The sequence below is a fragment of the Oncorhynchus gorbuscha genome, unplaced genomic scaffold, assembly GCF_021184085.1.
Source record: "Oncorhynchus gorbuscha isolate QuinsamMale2020 ecotype Even-year unplaced genomic scaffold, OgorEven_v1.0 Un_scaffold_797, whole genome shotgun sequence".
Lineage (NCBI taxonomy): Eukaryota > Metazoa > Chordata > Actinopteri > Salmoniformes > Salmonidae > Oncorhynchus > Oncorhynchus gorbuscha.
In genome coordinates, this window is record NW_025745814.1 from 38,368 (window position 1) to 50,255 (window position 11,888).

Genomic DNA, 11,888 nt, shown 5'->3' on the forward strand with positions numbered 1-11,888 from the left:
ACCAATGAGTTCAGGGTAGGGACAAGTTCCATTCAAATACTCTGAGCTTCTAGAGTCACCAATGAGTTCAGGGTAGGGACAAGTTCCATTCAAATACTCTGAGCTTCTAGAGTCACCAATGAGTTCAGAGTAGGGACAAGTTCCAATTCAAATACTCTGAGCTTCTAGAGTCACCAATGAGTTCAGAGTAGGGACAAGTTCCATTCAAATACTCTAAGCTTCTAGAGTCACCAATGAGTTCAGGGTAGGGACAAGTTCCATTCAAATACTCTGAGCTTCTAGAGTCACCAATGAGTTCAGAGTAGGGACAAGTTCCATTCAAATACTCTGAGCTTCTAGAGTCACCAATGAGTTCAGAGTAGGGACAAGTTCCATTCAAATACTCTGAGCTTCTAGAGTCACCAATGAGTTCAGAGTAGGGACAAGTTCCATTCAAATACTCTGAGCTTCTAGAGTCACCAATGAGTTCAGAGTAGGGACAAGTTCCATTCAAATACTCTGAGCTTCTAGAGTCACCAATGAGTTCAGAGTAGGGACAAGTTCCATTCAAATACTCTAAGCTTCTAGAGTCACCAATGAGTTCAGAGTAGGGACAAGTTCCATTCAAATACTCTAAGCTTCTAGAGTCACCAATGAGTTCAGGGTAGGGACAAGTTCCATTCAAATACTCTAAGCTTCTAGAGTCACCAATGAGTTCAGGGTAGGGACAAGTTCCATTCAGATGCTCTGAGCTTCTAGAGTCACCAATGAGTTCAGGGTAGGGACAAGTTCCATTCAAATACTCTGAGCTTCTAGAGTCACCAATGAGTTCAGGGTAGGGACAAGTTCCATTCAAATACTCTGAGCTTCTAGAGTCACCAATGAGTTCAGAGTAGGGACAAGTTCCATTCAAATACTCTTGAGCTTCTAGAGTCACCAATGAGTTCAGAGTAGGGACAAGTTCCATTCAAATGCTCTGAGCTTCTAGAGTCACCAATGAGTTCAGAGTAGGGACAAGTTCCATTCAAATACTCTAAGCTTCTAGAGTCACCAATGAGTTCAGAGTAGGGACAAGTTCCATTCAGATACTTTTAAGTCAGTGGTATTCAACATGTTTCAATGGGGACCTCATTTTCTCCTCAAGAATTTATTGCGACCTCACCCCGTATAACGTTAAATTCATTGTGTTTTCACACCCTCATCAAAATGAAAAGAAACAAACAAATACATTTATTCAATAAACATTGAAAAAAAAAATCTTTATTTAAAAAAAATATATATATTTGTCCCACACAATAATATGTACTCTTTATAATAATAAGTATTCTTAATTCGCGACCCCATTGCAGTTCCCCGAACCTGACTGAAGTCCACTGTTCTAGAGCCACTAACGAGTTCAGAGCAAGGGAGGGGGTTGGGGGGGGCTACATTTGGTCAACAGAAAGTCCATTATTCAGTAGCCTGTTATGCATAAAGCTTCTCAGAGTATGAGAGCTGATCTAGGATCAGGTCATCCCCCCCCCCTGTCCATGTAATCTGATTCATTGTGATCTAAATGATACAACTGATCCTAGGTCAACATTCTGAGACGGTTGATGAGTCCCAGCTCCTTCAGTAAGTCAGGCTGTTGTCTGAGGTCTGTCTTCAGTGACTCGGGGATGTCCAGTCTGCCGTAGTCCTCCTCTTCTACCAGATTACGGATTAGCATCAGACAACACTCCTGCAGAGAGTACACTGGAACACAGAGAGAAACAATGATGTCTGTGAAACCTATCAACAGTCCTGTAGAGAGTACACTGGAACACAGAGAGAAACAATGATGTCTGTGAAACCTATCAACAGTCCTGTAGAGAGTACACTGGAACACAAAGAGAAACAATGATGTCTGTGAAACCTATCAACAGTCCTGTAGAGAGTACACTGGAACACAGAGAGAAACAATGATGTCTGTGAAACCTATCAACAGTCCTGTAGAGAGTACACTGGAACACAGAGAGAAACAATGATGTCTGTGAAACCTATCAACAGTCCTGTAGAGAGCACACTGGAACACAGAGAGAAACAATGATGTCTGTGAAACCTATCAACAGTCCTGTAGAGAGTACACTAGAACACAGAGAGAAACAATGATGTCTGTGAAACCTATCAACAGTCCTGTAGAGAGTACACTGGAACACAGAGAGAAACAATGATGTCTGTGAAACCTATCAACAGTCCTGTAGAGAGTACACTGGAACACAGAGAGAAACAATGATGTCTGTGAAACCTATCAACAGTCCTGTAGAGAGTACACTGGAACACAGAGAGAAACAATGATGTCTGTGAAACCTATCAACACTCCTGCAGAGTACACTGGAACACAGAGAGAAACAATGATGTCTGTGAAACCTATCAACAGTCCTGTAGAGAGCACACTGGAACACAGAGAGAAACAATGATGTCTGTGAAACCTATCAACAGTCTTGCAGAGAGTACACTGGAACACAGAGAGAAACAATGACGTCTTTGAAACTTGACGTGTTTTTACACATTCCTGGTCAGAGCTGGTCCCAGATCTGTCAATACTCCCTGGACATTGTTGGTCCCAGGCCTGTCAACACTCCTGGACAGAGCTGGTCCCAGGCCTGTCAACACTCCTGGACAGAGCTGGTCCCAGATCTGTCAACACTCCTGGTCAGAGCTGGTCCCAGGTCTGATTGTGCTTTTTGTCTACTCAATCGCCAAGCCAAATGATTTGTTACGACAATTCCATCAGGAGTTGGCCAGATCAGAAAAAGACCAGGCTACTATAAAGACCAGGGACCCAGGTTACTATAAAGGCCAGGGACCCAGGCTACTGTAAAGACCAGGGACCCAGGCTACTATAAAGACCAGAGACCCAGGCTACTATAAAGACCAGGGACCCAGGCTACTATAAAGACCAGGGACCCAGGCTACTATAAAGACCAGGGACCCAGGCTACTGTAAAGACCAGGGACCCAGGCTACTGTAAAGACCAGGGACCCAGGCTACTATAAAGACCAGGGACCCAGGCTACTATAAAGACCAGGGACCCAGGCTACTGTAAAGACCAGGGACCCAGGCTACTATAAAGACCAGGGACCCAGGCTACTATAAAGACCAGGGACCCAGGCTACTATAAAGACCAGGGACCCAGGCTACTATAAAGACCAGGGACCCAGGCTACTATAAAGACCAGGGACCCAGGCTACTATAAAGACCAGGGACCCAGGCTACTATAAAGACCAGGGACCCAGGCTACTATAAAGACCAGGGACCCAGGCTACTATAAAGACCAGGGACCCAGGCTACTATAAAGACCAGGGACCCAGGCTACTATAAAGACCAGGGACCCAGGCTACTATAAAGACCAGGGACCCAGGCTACTATAAAGACCAGGGACCCAGGCTCCTATAAAGACCAGGGACCCAGGCTCCTATAAAGACCAGGGACCCAGGCTCCTATAAAGACCAGGGACCCAGGCTACTATAAAGACCAGGGACCCAGGCTACTATAAAGACCAGGGACCCAGGCTACTATAAAGACCAGGGACCCAGGCTGCTATAAAGACCAGGGACCCAGGCTACTATAAAGACCAGGGACCCAGGCTACTATAAAGACCAGGGACCCAGGCTACTATAAAGACCAGGGACCCAGGCTACTATAAAGACCAGGGACCCAGGCTACTATAAAGACCAGGGACCCAGGCTACTATAAAGACCAGGGACCCAGGCTACTATAAAGACCAGGGACCCAGGCTACTATAAAGACCAGGGACCCAGGCTGCTATAAAGACCAGGGACCCAGGCTGCTATAAAGATCAGGGACCCAGGCTACTATAAAGACCAGGGACCCAGGCTGCTATAAAGACCAGGGACCCAGGCTACTATAAAGACCAGGGACCCAGGCTACTATAAAGACCAGGGACCCAGGCTACTATAAAGACCAGGGACCCAGGCTACTATAAAGACCAGGGACCCAGGCTGCCCCAGGGACCCAGGCTGCTAAAAGACCAGGGACCCAGGCTGCTATAAAGACCAGGGACCCAGGCTACTATAAAGACCAGGGACCCAGGCTACTATAAAGACCAGGGACCCAGGCTACTATAAAGACCAGGGACCCAGGCTACTATAAAAGACCAGGGACCCAGGCTACTATAAAGACCAGGGACCCAGGCTACCAGGGACCCAGGCTACTATAAAGACCAGGGACCCAGGCTACTATAAAGACCAGGGACCCAGGCTACCCAGGGACTACTATAAAGACCAGGGACCCAGGCTACTATAAAGACCAGGGACCCAGGCTACTATAAAGACCAGGGACCCAGGCTACTATAAAGACCAGGGACCCAGGCTACTATAAAGACCAGGGACCCAGGCTACTATAAAGACCAGGGACCCAGGCTACTATAAAGACCAGGGACCCAGGCTACTATAAAGACCAGGGACCCAGGCTACTATAAAGACCAGGGACCCAGGCTACTATAAAGACCAGGGACCCAGGCTGCTATAAAGACCAGGGATCCAGGCTGCTATAAAGACCAGGGACCCAGGCTACTATAAAGACCAGGGACCCAGGCTACTATAAAGACCAGGGACCCAGGCTACTATAAAGACCAGGGACCCAGGCTACTATAAAGACCAGGGACCCAGGCTGCTATAAAGACCAGGGACCCAGGCTACTATAAAGACCAGGGACCCAGGCTACTATAAAGACCAGGGACCCAGGCTACTATAAAGACCAGGGACCCAGGCTACTATAAAGACCAGGGACCCAGGCTACTATAAAGATCAGGGACCCAGGCTACTATAAAGATCAGGGACCCAGGCTACTATAAAGACCAGGGACCCAGGCTACTATAAAGACCAGGGACCCAGGCTACTATAAAGACCAGGGACCCAGGCTACTATAAAGACCAGGGACCCAGGCTACTATAAAGACCAGGGACCCAGGCTACTATAAAGACCAGGGACCCAGGCTACTATAAAGACCAGGGACCCAGGCTACTATAAAGACCAGGGACCCAGGCTACTATAAAGACCAGGGACCCAGGCTACTATAAAGACCAGGGACCCAGGCTACTATAAAGACCAGGGACCCAGGCTACTATAAAGACCAGGGACCCAGGCTACTATAAAGACCAGGGACCCAGGCTGCTATAAAGACCAGGGACCCAGGCTACTATAAAGACCAGGGACCCAGGCTGCTATAAAGACCAGGGACCCAGGCTGCTATAAAGACCAGGGACCCAGGCTACTATAAAGACCAGGGACCCAGGCTACTATAAAGACCAGGGACCCAGGCTACTATAAAGACCAGGGACCCAGGCTACTATAAAGACCAGGGACCCAGGCTACTATAAAGACCAGGGACCCAGGCTACTATAAAGACCAGGGACCCAGGCTACTATAAAGACCAGGGACCCAGGCTACTATAAAGACCAGGGACCCAGGCTACTATAAAGACCAGGGACCCAGGCTACTATAAAGACCAGGGACCCAGGCTACTATAAAGACCAGGGACCCAGGCTACTATAAAGACCAGGGACCCAGGCTACTATAAAGACCAGGGACCCAGGCTACTATAAAGACCAGGGACCCAGGCTACTATAAAGACCAGGGACCCAGGCTACTATAAAGACCAGGGACCCAGGCTACTATAAAGACCAGGGACCCAGGCTACTATAAAGACCAGGGATCCAGGCTGCTATAAAGACCAGGGACCCAGGCTACTATAAAGATCAGGGACCCAGGCTACTATAAAGACCAGGGACCCAGGCTACTATAAAGACCAGGGACCCAGGCTACTATAAAGACCAGGGACCCAGGCTACTATAAAGACCAGGGACCCAGGCTACTATAAAGACCAGGGACCCAGGCTACTATAAAGACCAGGGACCCAGGCTACTATAAAGACCAGGGACCCAGGCTACTATAAAGACCAGGGACCCAGGCTACTATAAAGACCAGGGACCCAGGCTACTATAAAGACCAGGGACCCAGGCTACTATAAAGACCAGGGACCCAGGCTACTATAAAGACCAGGGACCCAGGCTACTATAGAGACCAGGGACCCAGGCTACTATAAAGACCAGGGACCCAGGCTACTATAAAGACCAGGGACCCAGGCTACTATAAAGACCAGGGACCCAGGCTACTATAAAGACCAGGGACCCAGGCTACTATAAAGACCAGGGACCCAGGCTACTATAAAGACCAGGGACCCAGGCTACTATAAAGACCAGGGACCCAGGCTACTATAAAGACCAGGGACCCAGGCTACTATAAAGACCAGGGACCCAGGCTACTATAAAGACCAGGGACCCAGGCTACTATAAAGACCAGGGACCCAGGCTACTATAAAGACCAGGGACCCAGGCTGCTATAAAGACCAGGGACCCAGGCTACTATAAAGACCAGGGACCCAGGCTGCTATAAAGACCAGGGACCCAGGCTGCTATAAAGACCAGGGACCCAGGCTACTATAAAGACCAGGGACCCAGGCTACTATAAAGACCAGGGACCCAGGCTCCTATAAAGACCAGGGACCCAGGCTACTATAAAGACCAGGGACCCAGGCTCCTATAAAGACCAGGGACCCAGGCTACTATAAAGACCAGGGACCCAGGCTACTATAAAGACCAGGGACCCAGGCTACTATAAAGACCAGGGACCCAGGCTACTATAAAGACCAGGGACCCAGGCTACTATAAAGACCAGGGACCCAGGCTACTATAAAGACCAGGGACCCAGGCTACTATAAAGACCAGGGACCCAGGCTACTATAAAGACCAGGGACCCAGGCTACTATAAAGACCAGGGACCCAGGCTACTATAAAGACCAGGGACCCAGGCTGCTATAAAGACCAGGGACCCAGGCTGCTATAAAGACCAGGGACCCAGGCTACTATAAAGACCAGGGACCCAGGCTACTATAAAGACCAGGGACCCAGGCTCCTATAAAGACCAGGGACCCAGGCTACTATAAAGACCAGGGACCCAGGCTCCTATAAAGACCAGGGACCCAGGCTACTATAAAGACCAGGGACCCAGGCTACTATAAAGACCAGGGACCCAGGCTACTATAAAGACCAGGGACCCAGGCTCCTATAAAGACCAGGGACCCAGGCTACTATAAAGACCAGGGACCCAGGCTACTATAAAGACCAGGGACCCAGGCTACTATAAAGACCAGGGACCCAGGCTACTATAAAGACCAGGGACCCAGGCTACTATAAAGACCAGGGACCCAGGCTACTATAAAGACCAGGGACCCAGGCTACTATAAAGACCAGGGACCCAGGCTACTATAAAGACCAGGGACCCAGGCTACTATAAAGACCAGGGACCCAGGCTACTATAAAGACCAGGGACCCAGGCTACTATAAAGACCAGGGACCCAGGCTACTATAAAGACCAGGGACCCAGGCTACTATAAAGACCAGGGACCCAGGCTACTATAAAGACCAGGGACCCAGGCTGCTATAAAGACCAGGGACCCAGGCTGCTATAAAGACCAGGGACCCAGGCTACTATAAAGACCAGGGACCCAGGCTACTATAAAGACCAGGGACCCAGGCTCCTATAAAGACCAGGGACCCAGGCTACTATAAAGACCAGGGACCCAGGCTCCTATAAAGACCAGGGACCCAGGCTACTATAAAGACCAGGGACCCAGGCTACTATAAAGACCAGGGACCCAGGCTCCTATAAAGACCAGGGACCCAGGCTACTATAAAGACCAGGGACCCAGGCTACTATAAAGACCAGGGACCCAGGCTACTATAAAGACCAGGGACCCAGGCTCCTATAAAGACCAGGGACCCAGGCTACTATAAAGACCAGGGACCCAGGCTACTATAAAGACCAGGGACCCAGGCTACTATAAAGACCAGGGACCCAGGCTACTATAAAGACCAGGGACCCAGGCTACTATAAAGACCAGGGACCCAGGCTACTATAAAGACCAGGGACCCAGGCTACTATAAAGACCAGGGACCCAGGCTCCTATAAAGACCAGGGACCCAGGCTACTATAAAGACCAGGGACCCAGGCTACTATAAAGACCAGGGACCCAGGCTACTATAAAGACCAGGGACCCAGGCTACTATAAAGACCAGGGACCCAGGCTACTATAAAGACCAGGGACCCAGGCTACTATAAAGACCAGGGACCCAGGCTGCTACAAACAATACTGGAACACAGAAAGAAACAATCAAAATAACTTTTTGAAACAAGTAATGCATGTGTGGGTGGTGACAGGAACAACAACTTGAGGGGAAGTCTCTCAATAGTCTAGGTTTTCATCTCCTTGTCTGTTGCCTAGGCCTACCATTTATTTATTTTTAAACAGCCTATTTAATTTTTTTATTTTTTATTTTACCTTTATTTTACTAGGCAAGTCAGTTAAGAACAAATTCTTATTTTCAATGACGGCCTAGGGACACTGTGTTATTGACTTGTTAATTGTTTACTCCATGTGTAACTCTGTGTTGTCTGTTCACACTGCTATGCTTTATCTTGGCCAGGTCGCAGTTGCAAATGAGAACTTGTTCTCAACTAGCCTACCTGGTTAAATAAAGGTGAAATAAAAATATAAAAAATAAACTGCCTGTTCAGGGGCAGAACGACAGACTTGTACCTTATCAGCTCGGGGATTTGAACCTAGTAGCCTGGGACAGGGAACATGTCAATGCTATTATTGGTTTGACTCCTTTATATCGAGGTAGGTGACAACGAGGAAAGGAAACGACAGCACTAGGAAGTGTAGTGTACAACAGGTGTCTGTCAACGGGGTTGATGGGAAGCAACATAGAGAGGGACACACCTGGGGTAGCTATGACAACATTCAGAAACCTGGGGTCACCGTCCTCTTCATATTCGGTGGCAGCTGTTGGCATATAAACATCTTGCTGATTAGCTAAAAGTTTCGCCCCATTTCGAGCGGCTCTGAAAACCCATGGATGCGCTGCGGAGAGAGTGGGAATGAGATGGAGGGAAATTACATGTCACGAACAACAGCTTTCGGCTACAAATCATTCAATTCAACATTTGGGAAAGGCTCATAGCCGAGTAATGTTTTGTTGGGGTTTAACTGTCCTCTTGGTTCAACCCATAGCTAAATTACATTACATGTTAAACGTAATACAGATCAAGTATTTGAGTAACACAAAAAAGACATGAGGGAGGGACTCACTCAGAAAAGTATTCATACTTAATAACCCGTTCGTTCGTATATCGCCATAAGAAACTGGATGTCCGGAATAATCCAACCACCATGCTCGGGCGCTTTGTTTCGACTGATTAATAAAATTAACGTGGGTTTTGATGTCAGCATTTAGAGACCGGAGAGCTTTATTTTCCACGCTCACTACTTCCTGCTCCTCCATGACGATAATGCCACGACGATGTCATTCCCTAAACCAATCACGAGAGGTCGCTGTTGTTCAGCGCTCTGACGGGTCAGACATGAAACGTCATTCTCGGAACAACAGATGCCAATTGTCCAATAGAGTCCAATATAGTCTTATAGAGTCCAGTATAGTCCAATAGAGTCCAGTAGAGTCCAATATAGTCTAATAGAGTCCAGTATAGTCCAGTATAGTCCAATAGAGTCCAGTATAGTCCAATAGAGTCCAGTATAGTCCAGTATAGTCCAATAGAGTCCAGTAGAGTCCAGTAGAGTCTAATAGAGTCCAATAGAGTCCAGTAGAGTCCAGTAGAGTCCAATAGAGTCCAGTAGAGCCCAATAGAGTCCAGTAGAGCCCAATAGAGTCCAGTAGAGTCCAATGGAGTCTAATAGACTCCAAAAGAGTAATGTAATTTTATAGACTCCAATGGAGTCTAAAATAATCTTATAGAATCCAATAGAGTCCTCTTAAAGATCTCTGAGGGAGTCCTGTGTTATGCAGTAGTTAATGATGTGTAGTCCAGTAGAGTCCAATAGAGTCCTCTTAAAGATCTCTGAGGGAGTCCTGTGTTATGCAGTAGTTAATAATGTGTAGTCCAGTAGAGTCCAATAGAGTCCAGTATAGTCCAATAGAGTCCTCTTAAAGATCTCTGAGGGAGTCCTGTGTTATGCAGTAGTTAATGATGTGTTAACAACATTAAGGGTGTGTGTGTGTGTGTGTGTGTGTGTGTGTGTGTGTGTGTGTGTGTGTGTGTGTGTGTGTGTGTGTGTGTGTGTGTGTGTGTGTGTGTGTGTGTGTGTGTGTGTGTGTGTGTGTGTGTGTGTGTGTGTACTTGCAAGTAGAAAAAAACATGTTGACTCACCGTACTTGTAGAGACACGCCAGCAATGCCATCCTCCTCTTTCATGTTGCCTAAACGGTCTTTGACTCTTGTCACACAGGACACGCTTTTAGTTGTTGTTGACCCTGGCTATCTGGATAAAATGCTCCTTTCATGGGCAACGATGCGCCAGGCCAGCTAGTTAACATTAACAAGCTACATCTGGCTACACGTTGAACTTCCACCCTCTCAGGCCAGGGGCACAATGTATGAATTTACGGTTGGCTTGTCACGGCCGTCGTTCAAGGAACACCCGCGGTGCAGCGTGGTGGGCGTACATTTTCTTTTTTTTTTGTAAAATGTCACCAACAAAACAAGAAATAGCAAACACGACCGTGCCGCTTACAAGGGCTATAGTGCCCCTAACAAAGACAACTTCCCACAATCACAACAGGGGAAAGGCTGCCTAAGTATGATTCCCAATCGGAGAAAACAATAGACAGCTGTCCCTGATTGAGAACCATACCCGGCCAAAACATAGAAATACAAAAACATAGAATGCCCACCCAAATCACACCCCGACCAAAGCAAAATAGAGTTATAAAAAGTCTCTCTAAGGTCAGGGTGTGACATGGATCAGAATTGCCGTTATAATCATTGCCAGAATGGAGAATTAAGTAACACCACAAGTCCAAATCCCTATCTCCATCCATGGCAAATTTAGGAATGGGACAATTTTAGCTAGCTAGCTAGCCACCGGAGGTAACATGGTGTTACCTTGGATTGTAAACTGTCATGGTCAAAACATATAGATTCAATGGTTGTAAAGACGGGGAAAGGTCTGTAATAAAGAGATGCTCAGCTTTTTTGACACCACACTCCACAAAGCAAGTCCTGCAGCCTCTAGTTTTATCTCATCTTGATTATTGCCCGGTCATATGGTCAGGTGCTGCAAAGAAGGGCCTAGAAAAAGGGCAGCTGGTCCAGAACAGAGTGGCAGTGTAATCAGAGGGCTAATTATCAACACTACACCTGTCAGTCTCTCTTGGCTAAGAGTTGAGGACAGACCGGACTGACTGCATCACTTCTTCATTATCAACACTACGCCTGTCAGTCTCTCTTGGCTAAGAGTTGAGGACAGACCGGACTGACTGCATCACTTCTTCATTATCAACACTACGCCTGTCAGTCTCTCTTGGCTAAGAGTTGAGGACAGACCGGACTGACTGCATCACTTCTTCATTATCAACACTACGCCTGTCAGTCTCTCTTGGCTAAGAGTTGAGGACAGACCGGACTGACTGCATCACTTCTTCATTATCAACACTACGCCTGTCAGTCTCTCTTGGCTAAGAGTTGAGGACAGACCGGACTGACTGCATCACTTCTTCATTATCAACACTACGCCTGTCAGTCTCTCTTGGCTAAGAGTTGAGGACAGACCGGACTGACTGCATCACTTCTTCATTATCAACACTACGCCTGTCAGTCTCTCTTGGCTAAGAGTTGAGGACAGACCGGACTGACTGCATCACTTCTTCAATATCAACACTACGCCTGTCAGTCTCTCTTGGCTAAGAGTTGAGGACAGACCGGACTGACTGCATCACTTCTTCATTATCAACACTACGCCTGTCAGTCTCTCTTGGCTAAGAGTTGAGGACAGACCGGACTGACTGCA

General features: G+C 47.6%; 1 protein-coding gene across 1 annotated transcript; it reads right to left on the reverse strand.

The window, feature by feature from the left end:
* Positions 1 to 1,219: 1,219 nt before the first annotated feature.
* Positions 1,220 to 9,352, reverse strand: LOC124020280 (von Hippel-Lindau disease tumor suppressor-like). Its single transcript, XM_046335627.1, has 3 exons — positions 9,175 to 9,352; positions 8,806 to 8,946; positions 1,220 to 1,713 (listed from the first exon to the last, which is right to left on the reverse strand). The coding sequence occupies exons 1-3, from the start codon at positions 9,188 to 9,190 to the stop codon at positions 1,550 to 1,552; spliced, it is 321 nt and encodes a 106-aa protein (XP_046191583.1). The 5' UTR covers positions 9,191 to 9,352; the 3' UTR covers positions 1,220 to 1,549.
* Between the last annotated feature and the right edge of the window lie 2,536 nt (positions 9,353 to 11,888).

Excerpts from the sequence above, each read along its gene's own strand:
- LOC124020280 (XM_046335627.1), bottom strand. Across the intron at positions 1,714-8,805 it reads TGTTGTCATAGCTACCCCAG|TGTACTCTCTGCAGGAGTGT; the intron begins GTGTGTCCCTCT and ends TCTGTGTTCCAG.